Raw genomic sequence first — 24,187 nt, forward strand, 5'->3', positions numbered from 1 at the left:
CAGTCATTTGACAATACAATGGAAATTTATTTAAAAAAAGTGTTCATTGACGGATCAAGTCTAAATTGTTCATTTTCATGCTAGGATATTTTGGAAGTAATATCAAAATTAGAAAAAAAAACAAAACAAAAACATACCTAGCGAAAAATCGTTTCTTTCAATTTTGAGGCGCGATATCGTATTTCTCATTTTTTTTGTTTAGGGCCAACAGAAAACTACGAGCCAAGGGTGCGAAATGTTTGTGATGTTTATTTTGACACGGTCACAAACTCTAAAAAGTGAGCTGCTTCTTGTTAAGAGAGCAAAGGCTGCAAATTCATCGTAAAACTGTCCAGGAATTCGTTAACGACATTTCGTGCCGCCGTGGTCGTTTTCCGAAGAGTTGTACGGTAATAAATTTTGTTAGTCGCCAATTACACCACGGTATCGGTGTTTTGTGCGTTATGCGAAGATTTATTTTGCTAATATCTTATACCGTCTGAAATTGGTTCAGGCATCAAGTTCTCAAGATTCTCCGTTATTCCACGTGAGATGTTTGCTGGCAACGAACTAGCGTTTCCTCTCAAACTGATTGAACACCGTTTAATTATTATTCAAGTCGAATAAAAGATTTACTTTACGTGTAAGAATGGGCGAAATCTGGCGCGCTGACAATGAGTCGAATCAACGAGCCTCTTACATGAATTCTTTTTTTCAATTGATAGCTGAAACGAAATAATTCAATCGTTAGCTGCTTCTTTATACTTTGAACCTCGTTTAAAAAAAAAACGCTGGTGCTTACGTGCAACGAGTTAAATTCCAACATTTTTTTCGCGATTTGTAAAAGTAACGACGTAGCCTGGAATTGAACCTGGCATCTAAGGACGCTTTGCCGGAGACTTACTCGATCAGGGAATGCTCAACTGATTACAATTCTTATATATTATGTTGTGAAGCGAAGGTGCGTATTTAGAGTATATTCGAGTTCGCGTACCCCCGAAAGAGGGCGTGACGATAAGAGGGGGGGGGGGGGGGGGGATCTACGTTGTACCTTTGACGGGCGACGCTCATCAGTCAGACAATAACACGCTTACGCGACGTATCAAATTTGGCAAATTTGCGGGTGAAGTGCCGTCATGTCGGAATACGTGTGTGACAGTGTGCCGAGTGCTAGGTGAAAATTGGATCAAGTTTGTGATAATCGTCGTGGAAGAATCGCCGTTTGTAAAGGTAATAAAATATTCGCAAATCTCACAATTACAACATCACGCGTAGCCATCTTGTTTGTTTCATGACCGCGTCCTACCAACGCACATCCCATAAAACTATCGTCTAAATCTTGATCGGTTGCCGTTGCATCAGTCGCGAATTTGGTTCAAATTAAACTTGTACCGAAACTCTGAAATTAAGAAGTTGCCAATCCTTTAATTTTATTTACAGTACAACCTCTCAATAGTGCCGTTTTCCCTAATCCGTGCTCGGGCGCTTTCCCCACTACCATATTACACTCCGGCGATTTCCGCATTCTCACTCGACAATGCCACTGGTGAAATACATACATACGTAATTACTTCGGTGGTTCAGTAGTACGTAAGTAAATGGAACGCAAAGGTACGAAGGTTACATTTTTTCGCGCGGCACTATTGAGAGAGTCGAGAACGAACGTTTGTATCGGAGTAAGGGAACCGAGATTCTGAGAAATGTATTCCCTTCACAGTCCGTGAGCAGCTTTATTGAGAGGTTGCATTGTACCCTTTTTGCGTTTTTTTATTTTGTTAACAAACAGCATGAAGATGGTTTTTCTGGACCCAGCCAGAATTTCGTTTCCAATAATATCGGCTGTCCTTTATTTGACCTTACTCGATAAAAATTGAAACACATATGGAACGTGATCTCGCCTTCTTAAGATTGCTCTTCTGGACGGAGGCTGCTCTTATGGGATTTATCTGTTGAAGTTGAGATCCGTCCTTGTAGCATTTTACACCAATTTTGTGGTTTACACTTTTTTGGTTCTTAGCCTTCGATGTGTATCCGAAATTTTCGAGGGTTACTTGAGTAACTTCTGATTCTGTAGACACGCGAGATGTCCGTATAACCGTAAAGCTCAAAAATACTTGTGGGAGGCGCTTGGTTCGTAAATAAATGAGCAAAATTCTGAAACCAAGTTTCGATGAGGGATGAGGGTTTCGCTATGTTAGAAAAAATCATAACTTCGTAAAATGTACTCGGGGGAACGCCCTTGTTTGAGAAAAAAATGAGCGAAATGATACGACCAATTTTCAAATGAATTACTTTTTAATATTTGCGGGAAAATTATTACATCATAAAAACGCCGTCTACAAGAATAACATCTCGGTCTTCGGAATCAGTTTCTTCACGACGCTCAGCCGCGCATTCACATTACGAGTCAAAAGTTCACCATCCTTAGCAGCCACGCACGCGTCTCTGCTTCGTGTTTACGAATCGAGCATCGAGTAACCACCACATTTACATGTTCTGTAATCATCGGGTAAAGCCTGGAGTGCCTCCCTTATCACAGTTTCCATAATCAGCCATCGAATACCGCGTTCAAGTGGCGTGTGCTCTGAATCCAGCGCCATCAGGCAAGTTTCTCGATGCTCGATGGATCCATCAAAGACGAAATTAACAAACCACGTGTTCCTTAATTCAGGAACATCCGCAGTTTTTTAATTAGGGGCGTTAGTGCGCCATGACAGTTATTTGTGAGCTATCCTTGTCTTCCGTGAAGCTGTTTATACTTGCAACCTGTATCAAGCTTGAGCAATACAACCTATTGTGCTTGTATGCAGTTGCAGTAGGTGCTAAATTTGATTGACTGCGTTTTTCGGGATTAAATTACCTGCTTGCGCTATGAGTATTCCCTTTGAATTCGGCCGATTGTGTAATTTGGTAGCTGGAATTAGCATGCCCTGAATTTTGCTTATTATGCGTGCTCAACACGACTTCGTTTTACTCCCCAAGGGTCGCGTTCTTTCCTTGGTTCAGTTTCCTCACGGTTTTTCTTGAACCCGGCCGTTCCAAGCAACGCAGTGCGCTTGCTCGGATTTTACGTGAGCCCAATGTGGTGGGCAAATGCTGCCAACTTAACGATAACGACTTCCTGCTCAGGGGTTTTGAGGGACAGGTTAGACTTAATTTCGAGACGCAAGGATCGTAGATATCTCACGATATGTGATTATCGATTCGGTTTCAAAATGTAGTTAAAATAATTGGATCAACAACGATTATTAAAATAACTGGAAATTGTTATTGTGGAGTAAATAAGTTTTGTGGAGAGTGTAATCGAACGAAAAATGAAGCAAATGAGTACAAAATGTGAGTGAAACGATGTTTGATGAAACAAATTTTACTACAGATAAATTAGTTACAGTAAAGCGAGTAATTTATTCAGTAACGATCGAGTCAACACGTTAAATCAATTCAGAGTTCAATAACTGAATTTACTAAAATCGAAAACTGAAACTACTACGTTTAACCGTTTGACACACAAAATTATACAGATTCATTGAACTTAATTGTGAAGGTTGGCCTATCCTGACTAAGCAGCGTCTAAAAAATTAGGAGTTTTTGTAAAAGTTGGAAAGGAAACACGAAATAGTCATTGACTGGTAATCGAAAATTGTGAAGACTCGTAAGATATTGTTTTGAAGGGGCAAATTCATGCGTACCACGATTAAAATTTGTTCGTTACATACTCATATAGAAATACCTGTTTGAGAAAATTTCGGAGGCATTTCATCACAGTTTAACGAAGTAATCCATCGACTTTTTCAAATGCGAAGGAGTTACATCGCATCTCGTTGATGATGAACGATCGGATATCTCTGAGGAGCTATGAAATATAAACGAAGCAAGGAATAAAAGACTTCTATGAACTAGAAAATGTCTCGGTCAGTCATGTTTTAAATACAAAACAACGCTCACTCAAATAACTAATACGGAAAAGTAACCGAGGTTCATGGGACTGAAAGGTCAAACATTTTGCTAACTGTTAATTGAACTTCGACACGGAGAAATGCTGTTCCTAACTTAGGTCCAGTAACGCTAGCTCATGCGCATGCTTGACTTGGCGAGTTGCTTGCGAGTGTGCGCAAATGAGCTTGAAGCAAAACGAATGTTGAAAGAACGTGAGCAAATGTAAGTCTCTCAAATAGAAGATGAAAGAGCTCGCGACCGTATCTCGGGACTTGTGATAAATATGATATTTTGGTTTAATAAATTATATTGAAACCATATCAATAAGTTCTATACTGTTCTCCCATGTATTTTGTTATTTTAATATTCTGAAATCGGTTTTAACCTCAGTAGCCGCATGTCGATTAAAATCAAACTCATCAGAATCCATTCTCGAGATATCATCTCCAAATCCTTTTTTGATATTTTTGTTCGAATGACTCGAAAACTACTGAAACGATTAAATCTAAATAGTTTCATCAATTCTGAGTTAGCAAAAATTTTGTCAATAGAGATCAAAATCATCCAAAAACGTTCACTCGTTCTCGCGATATTGCCGCACAAGAAATGAATGGCACAGAATGATCACGCCTCGCAAACACAGTTTTCATCCGAAAATTGTCAGAGCTGATTCTCTAGATCTTAACTACCCTTATTCTATTTTATCGGGGAAAAATGAGAATGTGGAAGCTGAAATATACAGCGTTACAATTAAACATGAAATTGATATTCGTATATTCGGAACTCCTAATCGTGATACTGCAATCTGATTTAGTCACGTTCCAAATAGCGCCAACGGAGTCTTACTCGAGGAAAGAGCTGTGTGAGAGTGATAAAGTGATTTATTTATTTATTTAAAGAAAAATAGCCCAACAGGCGAACCCAAGGTAGGACATACTGTTGTGAATATCGTCAAGATAAATACAAAATTTAATTACAATTAAAACAGCATTAAACTAAAGAAAAGTATCATTGAAGGTGAACCAGAAGTGAATCGAATGAATAGAACGCAGCGTGAGTGAGTGTGGGAAGTAGAGTGCAGGATCGGAGTTCTGAAAATGAGAGGCGATAATCAGGTGTCCACGGGGTGTGCGAGGGGTTGTATAGCCTGGCGAAATAGAAAAGCTTCTAGACAGAAGGGATGAAAGTTGAGGTATGAATAATAGAGGAGAGTGAAATGGTGATGAGCACGTAACGTTTGGTAGCGAAGAATCACAAAGCCCAGGCGCAAACTAAAGGCTGAAACAGAACTGAGTTGTGAGTTGCGATTTCAAAACCCGAGGAATTTACGGAATATTAGAACAAAGGATAAAAACAATGAATACAAATAATTCAAAATCCAAGCGCTCAACTCTTTTGCATGAAACAACGGAACTCTACATGGTAAGTGAAACTTGACACGCAGTCAACGTTTTCAATGTTCGTCAAAAAAGTTCACCCTGACGTCAAAATATTGAAAGCTATATTTACGTATCGTTGATTTCATGCAAGGTTGTCAAATCTTTTCGGTGTCACTGCGCAGGGTGGGAAGACTGCGTTAATCGTTGGTATAATATTTCATAATCACGGAGAGTGCTGAAGTAAAGTGAATAATTGAAGACGTTTCCAAAAATACAGTACTTGTTTTTAGTGTCGCGGTGAAAGCCCGCCTGACAATCGGATTGTTGATAGGGAACGATCGTTGAGTGCGATTCGAACAAATCGCACATCCTAAAATCCATTGAAGACCTAATTCTTCGCAACTCCTCTGTTTGCTGCTGCTGAGCAGCGTGCAAAGGAGTCAAATTATCGCCCAGCGGCTTGATGAGTCAGCATCGACTTCGTCGGGAGTAATAAGGTTCGTCAATAGGAGTTCATCTGGCAATAGGGTTTCGGTGGCCACTCAAGCTCCTGTGCCAAGAGACGCTCAAAGTGTTTTTTGTAATACCTGCCGAATACTTCTGCCATCTTACGGATTATTTGGCCAGCCATATTTTGCAGAATATAACGGACCTGGTTTTGAAGTGTCTGGAGTTTTGGTACGGGTACTCATGGTGCTCCTTTTGCACTTTGATTATCGACAAATGATTTTTTCGGTTTTGCGGCGGTTCGAAGCATCAACCGCTCTCACCTTTTGATTTCGGAACTTTTATTTTTTTGTATCTCCACATTCTGTGCTTTGGCACTGCGCGCTGGTCGAATGGCGTTCCATTCTGCTGGTAGTAAATTTGATTTCCTTACGAATGGAAAAGCACGATGTTAACTTCAACGCTTATAACAGTTGATTTTAAACCGTCTGGATGCTACAAAAAACAAGATCGAATAATACAATTCGCCGCTCACAATCAATCGTTCTTCCGGTTAAAAATACTTTCGGTAATCTGGAGTCAACGGTGTTTGTCGAATAGAATTTCTCAACTATTCGCTCAATCATATACACTGATCGCGATTTGAATGCAATACCGCAAACTGATCCCTGATACGCAGGAAACTGACTTTCTGCCCACGATGTCGTACCATGTCCCTCTTTTCCTCCACCGTGAACACTATGATCGGTATTTCTGCACTTTTCACCTGCCTTATTACAATTCCGTGCTAGTGAAGAATGAAAATGCTTTGAGTGGCAAACGCCCTGTAATCCTGATATCATTGAATATTATGTATAACAGCAATTTATCACTTCACTAAGAACCTCTGTAATTTATTTGCAATTCCGACAGAGGATTTATTTGGAATAAGCCAACTCGATCTGAATTGAACGAAGAGGAGTTTCAGCCTGCAACTATAGCTTCGCCGAGACAATATTGTTTTAGCGTACTTGGCTGTAACAATATTGCTCGACGATGGGTAATTGAAAATTTAACCTTCTACCCAAGCGCGTTTCACCGAACGGTAAATAAATGTAAGTCGGTTTTGAGAGAAATCCGTTGTGTTGTGAATCACCAGCTGGCCCCACGTTTCGTAAACCAGGTACGGATTCTCCCTGGATCTGAACTAATCGGATCAAAGATATACTAAGGAAGCCCGTTTTTATAATTCAACAACTCTGTTCAGTAAACCTCCGTTTAGTGATTTTTTCACAGGATAATATTCTATATTTTATAGTAACTGATAACTCACTACTGTTTCAGCCTTTAGTTTTCGCTTAAGTTTTGTGATTCTTCGATACCAAAAATACCGGTCTCGTAAAACGTGCCGCAGAGTGGGCGTCGGAATTCTGTAATAAGACGTCGAGTTCCCGTTTTCACTTTTGATTTGGATAATAAGCCACCCTGCTCCGTCACACTTCACATCACACTCCTCTCTCACACCATTTTCTGTTCGAGTAAGACTCCATTGGCACTGTTCGGAACGTGGCTGAATTAGATTCCACTGTCTTTGGTTTGAAGATCCGAATACACGAATATCAACTTGATGTCTAATTGCATCCGTACATTTTTCAACCTTCCGCTTCTTATTTTTCGTCAGCAAAAAAGAATAAGGGTAATTATTAGAATCGGCCTAAAACTTGTAAATGAAGTTTTGACTTGATTTCGTCAGTTTTAAATTTAGAGAATCAGGTACGACAATTTTTGGATGAGTGCTTTGTGTGTGTATGTATGTATTCGTGCGATTCATTCCTTGTGCATAAATATCTTGCAAACGAGTCGGTTGATTTTGATGATTTTGGTCTGTATCGACGAAACTTTTCTTGACTCAGAACTAATAAAATTTTGAATCTTATCAGTCCAGTAATTTTCGAGTTCTTTGAATTGGAAAATCAAAAAAAGGAATAAAAATGATGATATCTCAGAAATGGATTGATGGATTTAAATTATTTTGGTCTCTACCGACACGGCCACGTCTTTTGACCGTCTTTTGAATGACTAAACTTACGATCCAATTGGATCGATAGTCTGCGAGATATTTAAATGACTAAATAATAAAAAACTCTAGATTTTTTTAGTACACTATTATGGGTCTAGAAAAAGGTTCACATGCGCGCAGAGTGTGCATTCTGGACTAGAGCCTAAAAAAAAAAAAAATAAAATGAATAACTAAAAAAGTTTTTTGGATAATCTTAATTCAGAAGAAGCTTACATGTCTTTTCATCCAGTTTTTTTGTTCGATAATGATAGTTTTTTTTATATCGCTCTGCCTTAACGGTCTGACCTTCTAATCACACTCCGAATCTCGTTCTCTAAGATTACGATTTAATAGCCCCCTGCTTGGCCATTCTAACCGCCACTTTTAGAGCCAAATGCCAAATTTGCTCGCGGATATTCTCAAGTATATTCACCTATTCAGAGGAAGTGGAAGCTTTGGCAACGATCCTGATTTATAATTCCATAAGCTCGCAACCTGTTTTCACGAAAGTGGGTTACTTTCATCTTTTTTTTTTCCTACTTGTAACATTTAGTAACTTTGTGAGGCGTAAACGATTTCAATTAAAGAATGTTTTCACGGTATTGAATAGTGAATGAAAAATACATTACTCGGACGACGTAAATCAATACTTCTGTAAATATACTGACACAACGAGCACGGTTCCGTTCCGGGAGATGCCTCGGCGATGCCGCCAACTGCCATCACACGGCTCGGCTTTCCTTTCGCGGAAGTGACGTTTGCTATGTGTAAAACGGGGCGCTGGGTGCTCTTCGTGTAAATGCATGTAGTGTACGGAGTTAGATTTGCTCGATAGGGAAATAATTTTCGTACATGCTCGCGCATTCCGCCAGTTGATGTCACGACCAATCACAGTGAGCCCGCAGCGCAGGCGCGTGGTCGCGTACGCGATATAACATAACCTCAATCGTTACGTCACAATCCCATGAACAAACGTGGTGGATCACGCGTCGTTTTCCGAAATTAATAAAATGTTCGATTGTTCGATTCGGGGTTGTAAAAATCGTGTCGGGGCTCGCTAAGGTAAAAGTATTCGGTACTTCCGATTCCCCAAAGACCCTGAAGCTGCTGCGAAGTGGTTTAAAGGTTGCAGGAAACAAACGTTTTTCAAAACGAAACGACTATTCAAGTTGATATTGATCGATGAACGAACGTGGCGATGAATCTGATTGCTTTTACCAGCTTCATTGCTGAGATAGAGAGAACTTCGGTTATAATACTCGAAAACAGTATTTAAACACAAACTAGTGATATGAATATTGAAATAATTATTTTCAGAATTCCTGTAATGCAGGTTCGGTTATCATGGTGACGCAGGACAACTTAGTCAATATCATTTTTTTGAATGTTTTTATCATTGCTTCTAAGATTCTAATTTTATTTACAAAATTAAAATTTATCTGTGTAGCCGAATGAACTGATGTACCGAACACATTTAGCACAACGAGACAATTCATTGAAATCTCGTAAGAATACGGTCTTGGAGTTAGTATAATGTTAACGTAGCTAAGCCTTGGAATAAAACATCACTATTTTCTAACTTTACAATGATTTTGAAGCAGTAGAGTTTGCTAATATGAGTATATTTTGGTGCGTCCAAGTTCACTGAATTTCGTACTACAAACTTAGAGTTGTGAAACAACGATCAACGCTCTCACACATGCATGATATTTTTTTTCTGTTCAGTGCGTCGGTTCACGTGGTTGGATGGAGCAATAAAATTATTCTCAATCACTCTCAATTCTTTTCTCAATTCTGGAAACTAGATGTTATCTCACGCGAAAAATAATCTGTTTCAAACATAAGTCCTGAATCACCGAAAAGGCATATCATTTACAATCATTTCCGTGCAGCAACTTCTTTCGTAATTACAATCGCGTTACAACCCAAATAGCTTCAGTTTCCAATGTATTTTAACTTCGCGCTCGAATCGGCACGTGCTGGAAACCTTTTTTTCGTACATTCGAGGAATTGGGGCCACCAATGATCGTCCATCGCCTCTGGACTTCAAATATCGTCTACGGTGATGTATATATGTATCGGAGGGAAGCATTCCGCCGATGTCTTCAATGTGAAAAAAAATGTAGAAACGAACCCGATCGAACAATACTTGCTAACGCTCAACGACGTATTGCAAAGAGAATTTCAAACATCCCAACGAAGCAATTTATTCGACTAAGTAAAATTTATTATTGCCGATGAACTTCGCGAAGGAGATGTTTCTCCAGCAGATTTTAGTACCTACATGTGCTCCGAGTGCTGACGAATATCTTTGCCTGCAACAATTGGATGTGTCAGAGAAAGTGAATAATGAAGGCCTAAAAAATGAAAATAGCTCGAGTCATAGACAAAGTATTTTGCGTCATTTATAGAAATATGTTGACCCAAGTCATCAGGGATTTTCAAAAACGTTGCACAACCTGTTCGACGCTCGATGGTAAATTATTTCCTTGAAAAACATTACCTAGGAGGTTGTGATTTGTTTAATAAGAACTCGAACATATGAATATCAGGGTGCAAGAAATTAATAGAAAAATGCAAAAGGATAACTATGAGAAAAAGCAGGAGAAATGTTGAAAATTACTAACAGGATGGTGTAATATCCAAGACTCGTACCTTCTCCCTTGCATTGTAGTCACGTAAAATATTACTGTGTTTACCTGTCGGAATGCTACTTGGTGAATGTATAACCTATACCGTTGACTCTTTACCGAACCTTATTTTTCTAAACTTTACTAAACTTTGCTTATTACTGAACTGATATCAAAAAAACTTTACTTCACCAAATTTTGTTATACTCAACCGGAATACTAAATATTATTTTACCAAACCACTTTACTAAAAATCTTATCTACGCTTTAACAATATTTTTTAAATATTGTATCAATTTACATCTCACTTTCAGGATATGAATATGACGACTGAAATAATAATAAAAAAAAAGAAAACCACGTATCAGCCAACACCACGAGTGTTCGATGCGTGGACTGAAGATTTAAACACCATTTCATACGTAGCATTCTTATATCCTTCGGAATCTCGACAGTTTTGAACTGACCGCTTGCTGTGACGTCAACCGGCGGAACTTTTCCGCTGCGCTGTAGTTATACCTAACTCCTTACACTATGGGTAAATGTACAATAACTTTAGGTACTCCACTTTCTGGCCCGCAGCTTCGAACTACATTGAAGACGTCCCCAAACATGACCCGAGTCCTCTTTTCCTTGCCCACTCTCTGGGCAGTGGACGAAACGTGAACCTGCATATCTGCCATTTAACCACAAATTGTAGGCAACGGTATCTATATAATTTAACCCTCCACCGGAAACCTGGGTCTTACAGGGCCAGTTGAGGTTCACCACCAGTTACGGCGCTGCCAAAAATCTAACAAAATTCAAGTGTATTTTCGAAGATCAAGAACCTGAGTCAACTGTTATATAGGTCCGATTTTCGCTTTGGTGGTTTTTATTTCACGAGTCGGAGTTACAGCAAAAATATGAAAGAAACGTTGGCGGGTTTTAAAATCTCTGACCGATGCAGATGACATCGAGGTGTGTGAGTGTATGTTTAGCAGTGTATGTGAAGATTCGAAATTAATTGTGATAATTGTCTGTTGTAAAAGATTATTTATAGAAAGGCTAGAACATCCTACTTATAATTGTAAGTTTGACCCAAAAAGCTTCGTTCGTTAGACACAAGAAATTACATGTCACCGCGTTACGTAATTGATTGTAACGAGAAAGTACAACGATTGAGATTAAATACGGTTCTATTCCAAAATATGAAGATTTTCATGTAAAAACGATGACGCAAAACTGTTTATTTCCGAATTTTCAAATTGTTCTGTTCATTTTGAGTCTCCGATTCTTACTATTCGTTTCGATTCTTTGTTTATTACTATGCGCTTTGACCCTTGACTATTACTCCTCATTTCGAATCTTTGATTATTGTTGCTCAAGTCACTGATTCCGACTCTACTGATTCTTGACTGTATTCATCAATGAGATCACAAAGAATGAAAACTCTCACTTCTTCGCGAGTCACTTGTTTCTAATAATACAAATTTCTAAACATATTTGTTGTGATAAACACCAAGGTTCACGAGTGAAAAAAACGGTTTGTAAACCCCCACATAACGGAAGCGACTGCTTTGGTAACAGTAAGCCCTTTTACTAATCGCGCCTTCACACTCAACCCATTCCATAAACTATATATGTAGTCTCAAGACAAGGGCACGCTAGCCCCGCTCGTAGGATTTGGTGTTTCGCACTAAGGCTGCGGATTTGTCCAGAATTCGGCAATAATACGACGGAAAACTTCCTTGTATTTTGAGATCTTGGTAAAATTTTTTTTAAATACGTATAACTGAATGATGAACATGCAAGAAACGACAGTATTCGAAATTTTTAGGGTCGGTGTGAGCATAAATTCATTATTCTGTAGAGGCTATTCTAGCAAAAAAATTGACAAATTACGAATGAAAAATGGAAATGTGACAAAAAAAAAAAAATATATATATATACATTATTTTATCAGTTTTCAATATTGGTTCTTCAGTCCCACGAAGTAGGATATAGCGATTTTTTTGGACACAGATTAGTCCTCGGGTTGTTGAAAATGACAAAGGTTCTAACGGTGATACGAAAATTGAAGGCAGCTTTGCTCGATGAAGAATGAACGAGGCGAAATGAAACGGTCAGACAATCGATAAGAAAAAAATGTCTAGACTTTCATTCGACGCTTTGCGACGAGCTACAATGAAACAATTTTACTTGTATGGAAAATATTTATACATGCAAGTTTTAAGCTATCCAGGCAAGGAAATGAGAAATGATCAAACGATTTCATACAATTAAAAATATGACATCGTTCAAATTTGTTTAAACGGCATTCTTGGGTTGAATTTTAGAAATTTTTCTTTATTAAATTTTTTTGATAAAGTGGTAATTTTAGCGAAATCCGGTCATTGTCAGAACTTGATCATCGTCGATTTTGACTCAACTTTTCGCTAAAGCTTCCGTCACCTGCAGGTTTTGTTCTCGAGGTATGAATTTGTGACGGAAATCGCCTGAAAATGGGTAATTCTTCTTTTTCTCAAAAAAACCATGGTGTAGTAATAAACAAAGAAAAAAAAATCCGTGTTAAGTTTGAAAAGATCTGTTACCAAAGGAGTTAATCCTCCAGCTAGAATTCAGCTTTTATTCACAGCGAAATTCATAATTATTGCGAAGAAATACGTTGCTTTGAGTAGCCGGAAGGTCTTCGAAATTTCAAATATTAATGCTATTTTATAGCTACACTGTCAAATATACAAAAAAATACGGTAAATTTGTAAAATTTTTCGGGAAAAAAAAACCATAAGAATTTCTCAATCCCCTCACATTTGCGTATCGCATGCGGTTGGAACAAAGTTGGGAGTATTTGCAAGTCATTGGAAAGAAATTTTAAGTGGTCCATAAAATATTTATTGTCATATCGAACGACTTGTTTATTCTTCTTTACGTGTCGAAATTCCATCCTCTGGCACAAGGCACGTATTGTACACAAGTGAAAACTTAACTCGGATACTCAAACTTTTACATTTAATTACCGTAGAAGATAGTTGTTTAAACTTGTGAAATGATAGCGTTCTTGGTACAGTGTCGAAGATAACCTTGTCTTAATTGCATCGTGGGCAATATACGACTCGTTTTTGGATCAGAAAATTCTTCGTTACCGTTGAAACGGAAAACTTTTTTTGCTTTAAGAAGTTCTTTGTGAACCTGCAGAAAGAAGAGTGACGTTGGCCAAAATGTAATAAAAGAACCCCGCTACACTGTACAAGCATTAGAGACGTTGCCTCGATTTTTCAACCTACGAAGGACACGCAATACGCGTGATATAATACATGCATGCATATCAGCCCAGTCACTATGCCCAAATAATCGACCGGAAATAACATTAATTACGCCGTCGCTTTTTCTTTGTAAATACTAAATGGCGACCAAGTCCGGCTGTTGCTTATGTCCGCCATTTTCAATTTCAACGCAAAATCTCGAAAACAAAACTTGTAGGAAATTTAATTTTCTATAACTTTGGTCTCTACATTCTTTTTCGAAGATTGACAGTTTTCGAATTAAACTTGAAAACGGTGGCGAAGTAAAACTGTTGCGTTATGAAGTTTATTTTTAACTTTAGGACATAAATAAACGTAAAAAAAAAAAAAAACTTGCAAGGAACTATATTTTCTACAATTTTCATTTTTTCCTTTTTTCCTACAGTCAATATTTAAGGTCGTACTCCAACGGCAAAGAAAAGGAGAACCATCAAAATATTTTTTCGCGAACCATTAGAGAACTGAATGCTTCTGTGGAATGAAATTCAAATTGTTTTCATTGTTAAAGTCCTTTTCCATATCACCACAGGGGTAGAGTTTCAGGCGCGTTGATTTTTTTTTGTATTCACGTGGTATCCCCAGTAAGCCTAATCCACGTATCATTACTTGCCAGCTTATTTCGTTTTCTGACGTTCTCTTCCTTATAAGATTTTGAAATGGGAACTCCGTTTTTATCTTGCGAGTGTGAAGGATCCGAGCGATGTATTTTCATTTATTTTCATTCTTTTTCTTATAATGAAAGAAAAAAACGGCGTTCTCATTTCAAAATCTTATGTGGAAGCGAACGTCGGAAAAGGAAATAAACTTGCTAGTAATCATACGTGGATTAAGCTTACTCGGGATATCGCGTCAAAGAAAAAGAAAATAAATAAAAACGCACCTGAAACTCTACCCCTGTGGTGATGTGGAAAAGAGTTTTTTCAATGGAAATAATTTGAATTTCATTTCACAGCGGTTTTCAGTTGTCGAATGGTTCGCAAGAAAATACTTTGACGGTTCTCTTTTCCTTTGCCATTGGCGTACGACCTTAAGTATTGACTGTAAGGAAAAAAAGGTAAGGCTCAAAACAGTAGAAAATTTGATTCTCTAGAAATTTATTTGTGTTCATTCATGCCCCAAAGTTAAAAAATAAACGAGATAATGCAATAGTTTTACTTGGCCGCTTTTTTGACATTTAATTCTAAAACTATCAATCTCAGAAAAAAAAATTCAACAACCAAAGTTGTAGAAAATTGAATTTTCTACAAGTTGAGTCTTTGAAATTTTTCGTTAAAATTGTAAATGGCTGAGTTAATCAAGAAAAAGAATCATTCTTCGTATGATTCAAAATGGTGGACATGAGCAGCAACAGGATTTGGTCACCATTTTGAATTTACATCGCCAGCCGTGACACTATTATAACAAGAAAAGGAGACTGTGGAATTATTGCAAGGATAAAAGTACAGAGTCACTGGGATATATGCACTATACAGAGCCGCATACAAACATAACGTTATCCGATTTGTTCCTTTTTTATTTGTTCACCCTCGAACAAGTGAATATAAACAATAATAATAATAGACACAGATATCGTACATTCAACTATATAAATACACAAATACTATAAATGGTAGATTTATTATTTAAATATGGATGGAATAACGGTGCGGTTTTGCGACGAAACGATTGCATATCTCACTATATAATATCGTGATTTGGCTAGAAAAAAACAAGAACAACGTCTGTCGGCACTCTCGTTCGCATAGGAATATGTTCGTCTTGTTACGTACTTGCAATAATAACTGCAAGTAATGTTAATACGTAAGGATAACTCTTTGAATTGTAATTGAACCGTGATGAACGATACTTATTACGCATTCGTAAACAAAATTAAAATATCCGTCTTCCGCGGTTATTGCATGGAATCAACAAATCGGAAATTTCAACGTGAAAAAAAAAATTGATGAAAATCTACAACTGTTTTACAAGCTATTTGAAATCTATTTGCCGTTATTCAACAACCTTTTCAACTTACTCTCGTGTGCGCAGGGCATCTAGAAGTAAAGAATTCGAAGTAATACTCGCATGTTATTTTTTTATTGAATTTTTACAACCTCCTACATCTTCTGTCTGCCTGACAATGTGCCGCAAAAGAGCAAAAGATTAAGATAATTTTTAAATCAATCCAAGTTAAAATAACACACTTTTTTATACAATGATTGTGATAGAATTAAATTCGAGAAATTGAATATGTTTTTTCTTGCGAATGAAAGCTTGATTTCTACTTCTAATAGACTTCTTCAGCGGTGGATCTGTTCAACTAGTACTTGGGAATTTTGCATGTACTGATACGGGAAACCATGGTTTTTTTAGAAAAACAAAAAAAACAAAAAAAAAAAAAAAATTTAACTACCGATTTCGAGACGTTATTCGTCCAAAGACAATGTCTCAAGAACGGAGTCCCCGTACATTCTGATACTTCGGCGTTCAGTTTCTATAGATACGGTAAGCTCGAGCAAAAAGTTTCGTCAAAATCGATGGTAGTCTGCAAGTTCCACGAGTGGCCGGATTTCGTTGGAGTTACCCATAAGCAACAGTATCTTATTCACGTTATTCCTCAATATTTGCCTTTGAAGAGCTAATTGAAATGCATAATAAAGCAATTCGAATACGGCGAATAAACAAATAATTTGGCAACCCGATTGCAAGCCTGCAAAATTTTATCTCCGTTTTATAAACTCACGATAAATAATATTTTTAAATATATAAGGTAGAAAACCTTTCCAAATCTTTCGAATTACTCATTTTAAAACCGCCAACGAAAGTCAAATTCGTTGTGTTCTATATGTAACAGATTACGCGAACTTGTTATGGCACTGTACGGTTCAATAAACGATTTGAAAGTATTTAAAAAGGAACAATGATAAAGTCAGGAAGAAAAAATGAGTAAAAAGGAAACAAAAGTGATTTGTAAAACTTTGTTAATAATGCATAAACTTTTATTTATATTTTATCATTACCTTTTATAAATCTTAAAAATGTTCCAAAGTGAGGCTACAAGGGTTAACTTGAACAAGTATAGCCTCGCGAAAATGGTTTCAGTACAACACAAAAGGTTCCTATAATTGGTTTCCAAGCTTATTAAAACGGAAACTTTCCACGCATCATTCAGTTCCGCAAATTTTGCAAGGCTTGAGCTAACGGGCTACTTGAAGCACTTTATTGACTGCAGAATACCTACAATGTGAATTTGTAATGCCTTGGTTAGTTGGTAACGTGTGAACTACCGACCGAGCTGTTGTCCTCCGCTAATTAGCAGAGTAAAGGACGTAGCTACGAGTAATTGATGAGACAATGAGGAGAGAAAATTACATTGTCACAATCCCGATGTCAATAGCCAAAGTTTACGGGTATAAGTCTAATAAAGCGTAAATCGAAGACGAATCGATTTTTAATGTACAATCGATTGTGATACACCTGAGAGAATGCCGCCGAAATGTTATCGCGCTCTTTGTATCAATTAAAATCATCCATCGATTCCGAAAGTTAACCCAATTGCCGATTATTGCAATAAATTGAAAAACGAAGTATCGTTATCGTGTTCCAATGGTACTGAAAATTTCTCGGACAACAATCGCAATGCCGGCTTTCAACATTTCAAGTCCTGACGAAAAAACGGATCGGTTTTGGACCACACTCGAGAAATCGAATAACAAGACTTACCGCAAATCGTCGGGCGAATCATGACATAACAGGGATAACCAAGTTTCAACGATACATCGATGCACGAACCGATTCATTTTCTTTATCTCTCACAAGAATCTAACAATGAATCAACTTACCCCCAGCGGTGAAAACAACGACGAGGAACAGGAGTCGTCGAAAATTCCTACCGCTATTACTTTCCACCACACTTAACGGTAACATCGCGAATGACTTGTGCGAAAACATCAATACATATGTATTCAAATGTATGATATTAGGTAAAACACATTATCACAGAAAAAAAATTTAATCAATCGAAGCCGCGGCCCGGACAAAATCCTCGCTGGACAATAAACGTGATTAATCTACACCGGAAAACTTTCAAATAACGGGGGTTTTTTCACCCTTTATGGGGTACAAAAGAAATCCAGCGTACGCAGACACAGCCTCGCCTCTATTTCTCTGACTTGCAACTGACGAGGATGCTGCATGAGGAGCTTGCGCCGGACGCGCGCCCGCGCAGATAAACCCTCACAGCTATATACCTAGGGACTTCCTCTCTCTCTCTCTCTCTCTCTCTCTCTCTCTCTCTCTCTCTCTCTCTCTCTCACTCTCTCTCTTCGCGAAAATCCTTTTCCATCCCTCGTCCCTGCCACCCCGACTCATCCCCCTCAATTCCCGCGACCCCGTTACACTTTTCTCTCCCCACTTTGCCCTCACATCTTTTCAGCGGCTGTATCTCAAACACTAAAGAGTTTCTTAGGAAATTGAATTGAATTTCCTGAACTGATTGTTCCGTTAAACGGCAATTTATATGTTAACAGGACGAATTGAGTAGAAGTCATGCATATCTTTACAGAGATTTGTTTTCGCCTAAATTTATTCTGAAAGATCAGGGCTTAGGGTATGTAGATATATGAATAAGAAATTAGGTTAGCAAGTGCGATTAATTTGAGCGAAGAATCAACGGTTGACGCGGAATCAAATTGAAATATCCAGAAGTTATCCAAAGTTATCTAACCGTACTGAGGGTAAGAAATGATTGAACGGTTTCGTCGTACATTTTCCATTTTCATCACATTTGACGAAAAAAAAAAACAAATAAAAAAATTCGACATTTGAATTCTCGATACAGAGTGTTTTTTGGTACACGCGGTGTCATTTTCAATCTTCACCCCCGATGTCCATGCATCATAGAAGTGAACGGTGTGTTTTCATTTTATACAGAGGGCTCTCGCTGTTGAGAAATATGTATATTTCTCACCGCCCGTGTGAGGAACATTTGATGAAAGTGGCCACCTACACTCACAATCAGGCAGGAAGCAATCCTCCCGTGGTAGCCCACGACACAAAGTCATTGCGACTGACTAAAGTGGCCACTATCATCAAATATTCCCTTGATGTGCTATGAATTACGTTGTTTTCTCGACCTTAAGAATTGGCTCGTTATGAATTTTCGATATCGTATTTAATATTTGAAATGCGACTAATCACCTTAAGAATATACGTAAAATCTTTATACGTGTTGACAATCATTCCATCAAATGACAACGAGACTGGTTAAGAAATTTGAATATTCACGCTAATGCGAATAAACTTCAATTTGATTTTGTTGTACGTAATATTTTACAGTCACTTTTAAAAAATGCTTCATCGCTATGTTTATTACTGATTTCGTAAAATTTGTTACTTCAACTCACGAAAATAAATGACTCACTCACATATGATGTATCGAAATCACGGCTGTGTCGTGAGATCGCAGATTTCTCCGTGATATTTGGGGTTATCATTGATTGTCACTACCCCACGTAGCATATTCATGTGGCAATGACGTGACAAATATTCAGATATCGATGCTTTCAGGATCACACCTACATCACGTGTGCTTCACACGAACCATATACATTGTTAAAAATTTCCGATATAAATTTTCCAAATTTCCAACACAAGAAAAATTCATCAATTCAATTCGATTTGCGATATTTGACAAAAATTTATTGCATTTATCTAAAAATTTATCATTTCACTATTGTAAAAAATAGTTACAACTTCATCGTATTATACATTAAATTACGAATTGAGAATAACAACAAAAGCTATAACAATAGAGATAATAAACATACAGCTAACATCTAATCAGCATTTGTAATAACTAATATAACCACAAAAAACAGGTTTTTGTTTTCATGCATCCTAGTCTACGAAGACTTATGCACAATTTCCACAAAAAGTCCTTCAAAATTGAACTCGAGTTTTAATTAAGCAGAATAAGCGTCGCGCTGAACAAGCGATATCCAGCATATTCGTTCTTTTCCGTTCGCTATTTTCGTAGGTAGAACAAAACGTCATATGCGATAAGTTATGCAATCACTCGTTCCGTGCCACGCTCGTTCCGCTCCGCACAAATCTACCCTAACATTTAGAATAGACTTTCCAAACGAACACGTGTCCAGTATCTCCTACGTTCCGTAAACGACAACAGTATGCATTTGTTTTGTAAATAAATATTCCTATGACGCATTTTAATTGCCAGTGGAATAAGCACCCTCTACTTGCAATAAATGCAACATTTCTGTACTGCGAACGACAAATCAACGCCATATGAGAAATAATATAACCATGTCCTTATGACTTATTAACACTCTCAGAACACAAAAATCACAATAATTTGATTGTGACTCATCACAATCATCACTCAAATTAAATTATTCAGAATTTGATGTTAGAATCTAATCATCTTCCAGGTTAGATATTGTACAACTTTGTTCGTTAATGTAAGAACTCTGTCTTGTACAAGCAATTGGTGAGTAGACTCATATCCATTCACGCATATTTTTAGTTCTACGTACATGCATACATTATACGTATCGGCAACATTCTTGAAAGTTCCCATACAGATCTAGTTACAGAAATCCTTTTCGTAGAGTAATTTTTTGATGCATTACATTATCCTCCCGCGGAATAATTTTTTCCGGATAAGTGAAAGTTTTTTTCAAGGTATAAAATACTCGTTGTGGTGTATCGCATTTTCGTACTCAGCTTACTCGAATAAAGATTATTCAACCCAGTCGATCTTATTGCTTTATGTGCAAGTTCTCGGTTGGCAACGAGCACTCGAAACATGTGACACGAATGCATTCGCAATACTTAAGCAAGTGTAAAAATTATTTGAGCAATTCAACGGTTATTACTTTCACACACGTTGTTAAGTTTGCATCTATACATGCTACGAAAAATAAAAATAATAACGAAACGACCAGAAAAAGTAATACACACATTCGTCTCTTGAAGCCTAGCTTCAATTCACCGATATGTTGATATTCACAACAATTTGATTAATCCGTTTAGCTTACATGACAAGGGCTAAAAGCTTCGTTATAACTTTGTAGAATCGATTCTGCTCAGACTTCCTGGATTAAAACCTGCGTTTGTCACACCTAATTTCTTTCTGTAGGCCTTCTTCTTTTCCGGAGTCCTGCAAAATCCATATTAAATTATACCATGGTTTATTTCGAACTTTGTTATACCGTTTTTTCATTTAAAATCAGTGACGCAACTAATGTTTTTCTCCAACTTTGCTTACCTGCTAATGCACGGAATCCACCAGAAGCTTTGCTCTTTGCCAAAATCATTACCCTCTTGAAGACTTTCTGGCAAATCTTGATCCAAAGTTTCTGGTAAAAATAGAGTCAGAAACGCTGTGGACATTGACAAAAGACCCAGCACCACAAGCGGCAGCTGCGGAGCGACATCAGCCTGTAAAATGAGAAAAACTTACATTATTATACGGTGACGAATATTCAGATTTCGATTATAATTCAGTCTAATATTCTAAAAATGTTTTGAAGATCTTCCGAATGCCATTTTTCAAATATAAAAATGTTTAAGGTCTTTCTTCAACATTTCTCAATCTTGTTTCTGATTTGGAATTTGATTTCAATTGAGAAACAAAAGAACATTTACTAAAGTGCGTGTCCAATTATGGTGAAAGACGATTTCAAATTTTCCACACAAAGTTTGTGGCTTGATGACAAACATAATAAGAATTTCTGCTTCAACTGCAGTGCCAAATTTTTCATCTGCAAAGATTTCCGGAGATAATGCGGAAACTAAATAAATATGAATCGTTTTCTTTTAAAATCATGAAAGCACTCGACCAGAGCTGTGGTCTACGTTTCACAAAACATTAAATAACAATAATACGATCACTTATTGATTATTACGACTAGTTGTGGATTTTGTAACTGACCGTATGATTCAAGATTTGAGCAAATACAATTAGACCTAGAATCGTGATTTTCTGGAATTTTTTAAATGTTTTATTCAGTTCTAATTTAGAAAAAACTGCATCTGTAAATATATAAAATGTAATTCCCCGCTTATATAATACAGATTCTTTTTACTTTCAAATTCTCCCAAATAGTTAACCAATTTAGATAAAACTTACCAGGTATACAATGTAGGGCCCGATTATATGTGCGAAGTAACCGATGATGTGGATAAGTGAGACACCCTGAGCTCGTACAACTGTGGGTAACATTTCAGCGGCATACTGGAAGCCAATATTTGCGGCAATATTTACACCCAAACGGGCAAAAATAGCCATAATTACGGTTGGCCCTCCTGAAAATATTATACAATATTTATTAATCACACTTCAAAATTTACGTAATGAGAATGTCAGAAATAACGTTAGTTGAACGTTGATCGGTAAAATGTCAGTGAAAGTCTATGAGTTTTTATTTCTTCTCAACGTAAATACTTCGATAAAGAACTATGACTGTAATTTTGTTTCTTTGTCTTCTTCGGTTGATAATGCATAAGCAAAATTTTGTCTCTACAAACCGGCAGGAGTAGCGACGGCTATGAAGGAGAATATACCACACATTGCCAAAGACAAGAAACTCATCCATCTTCGACCCCAACGATCCAAGAGAATTGCAAGAATTATAGCAGCCGGAAGTTCGGTGAGAGCAGCAAGTGAAAACGACATGAACACATTGGGGTCCAGAAGTTTCATGTTCCAAACGTGACCGTCGAAGACAATGATCATTGCAAGCCTGTAATCACAAGGATGTATGAAATTAACCTGAATCACGTTAGTGGAACGTGAAGAATCTTCATCCACCGTGCCACTACTGAACAGTACATTTGAAATACGATGGCAAAGTTGGCTGAAACATTACAGTACCAACGATTCCATTCATAATGAAGCATGCTTTCGACAAGCTGTATAATTTACGTTCAAAACGATATGGTTGGAAAAATGTGTAAAGGCAGTCAATCACCAACACGACACACTTACGTTTCATTTTTAACCATAGTTTCACAATTCATGAAAAATTCAGCATGCAGAAAAAGCGAGATAAATAACGATACATTGAATCTTGACTGAATTCACGGAATCATTCCACAATGTACAATTGCAAAAAGCGATGATCTTTTATTTCCCAATTATGCGCAACTTGTTCATCTTACCACCAGATAATCAGCATCACTGTTATCCGTGCAAGTCGTGGTTTTTTGAAGAGATCCAGCACTGTGTAATTGTTGTGTGACTTGTCATTTTTGATGATGTTGTTGCAGCTCTCCCGAAACTCTTCATAAATTTCTGGCTGTACAGTTTTGCCGTTCACACGCTCAAACCTCTTGAGCATATCAATAGCTTTGTCTACCTTACCACTTGAGATGTACCATCTGCAACAAAGAATGGTTTAGGAATAATTCTATTCTTCGTCAGAAAAAAGACTTTCAGGCTGACTACTGACGTAGGTTAAATGAATAATTGGACATGAAGAACGTATAATTCACATGACAAATGATTTCGCATGCAGCCGAATGCGAATGACCCAACTTAACGAGCAAAAATAAGTCGTTATAAATTTACCTCGCACTCTCTGGAACGATCCATGGCCCCACGAAGGCAATGGCTAATGGAGCCGCGGTTACAACACTAAGAATCCTCCAGTCAGCAATCCAGTATGCTATCCATGGCAGAATACTAGATGCAACCGCGAAGTATATTCCAAAGGACAGATTGGCTATTAAGGTCCGGTATTTTGGGCCCACATATTCTATGACTGTAAAATCGAAATTGAAGATCAGCGTTAATATTTGCGTGAAATATTTTACAGCTAATCACTGCATTCGCGTCTACAGATATTCATATTGTTTAATCATTGAGACTGTATTGTTGTGTTTAAGCGAAGGCATTTCATCCACTTTGTACATAATATGCTTTCCCCCTACTAAAAATATTTTTTAGGAGGCCGGTATCGGGTTGGGAACATGGAGTTTCCAATTGACAAAATTGGAACCCAGAGAACTTGAACCGCCGTTCAAATTTTATCATTGATCGTTAATACAGTAGCGGCTAAATTTGACTTTTGACTAAAAGTATAAAAATAAATTTCAGAACTCTTACCGATTATGAAGAGGATGTTGAAGCAGTTATCGAAGGCCGTTCCAACAACCAATCTGCACAAGCAAAAGGACCAAAAACTATTTGCGAAAACTGTTGCAATTGATGCAAAGAAACCCACTGCGTTGCACGCTACTAAGGCGGGGATCCGTCCGTAATGATCAGCAACGTATCCAAACACAAGGCCCCCTATCATACTACCAGCAAAAAATGCGGACTGAGCTGCAGAAGATAGGTAAGTCTTATCGCAAACCCATTCCAACTGTAATCGTAAACATAAGATTCGATTAACATAAGTGGCATAAATACGATGGTTTGAGTACGATGGAAGAGCAAGCAATCCTTGAAACTACCCAACTGAAAATGATAATTCACTTACGTTGGGTTTT

At 37.5% G+C, this 24,187-nt stretch overlaps 2 protein-coding genes and 1 long non-coding RNA gene across 7 annotated transcripts in view; 1 reads left to right on the forward strand and 2 right to left on the reverse strand.

The window, feature by feature from the left end:
• LOC124180185 (basal cell adhesion molecule-like) overlaps window positions 1-18,427 on the reverse strand; it is a 31,697-nt gene extending 13,270 nt beyond the window's left edge. The window contains exon 1 of one of the 2 annotated variants that reach the window (XM_046565352.1): window positions 17,515-18,427. In XM_046565352.1, the coding sequence (XP_046421308.1) occupies window positions 17,515-17,623 (109 nt within the window). In that variant the 5' untranslated portion in view covers window positions 17,624-18,427. Of the gene's footprint in view, window positions 1-17,395; window positions 17,474-17,514 lie in introns of those variants that run through there. The other variant, XM_046565353.1, reaches the window with a different exon arrangement.
• LOC124180188 lies at window positions 1,069-23,993 on the forward strand. The gene is made up of 2 exons (XR_006870223.1): window positions 1,069-1,209; window positions 23,793-23,993. It is a non-coding gene; the product is annotated as an uncharacterized LOC124180188 (long non-coding RNA).
• The window catches only part of LOC124180178 (carcinine transporter-like), a 34,739-nt gene continuing 29,897 nt past the window's right edge, over window positions 19,346-24,187 (reverse strand). For all 4 annotated transcript variants that reach the window (XM_046565333.1, XM_046565332.1, XM_046565331.1 and 1 more), the window contains 7 exons: window positions 23,802-24,060; window positions 23,265-23,457; window positions 22,856-23,074; window positions 22,223-22,437; window positions 21,825-22,000; window positions 20,961-21,133; window positions 19,346-20,852 (listed from right to left, as the gene is read on the reverse strand). In XM_046565333.1, coding sequence (XP_046421289.1) covers window positions 20,753-20,852; window positions 20,961-21,133; window positions 21,825-22,000; window positions 22,223-22,437; window positions 22,856-23,074; window positions 23,265-23,457; window positions 23,802-24,060 — 1,335 coding nt within the window. In that variant the 3' untranslated portion in view covers window positions 19,346-20,752. The remainder of the gene's footprint in view (window positions 20,853-20,960; window positions 21,134-21,824; window positions 22,001-22,222; window positions 22,438-22,855; window positions 23,075-23,264; window positions 23,458-23,801; window positions 24,061-24,187) is intronic.

Source organism: Neodiprion fabricii, chromosome 4 (assembly GCF_021155785.1).
Source record: "Neodiprion fabricii isolate iyNeoFabr1 chromosome 4, iyNeoFabr1.1, whole genome shotgun sequence".
In the NCBI taxonomy this organism is placed as follows: domain Eukaryota; kingdom Metazoa; phylum Arthropoda; class Insecta; order Hymenoptera; family Diprionidae; genus Neodiprion; species Neodiprion fabricii.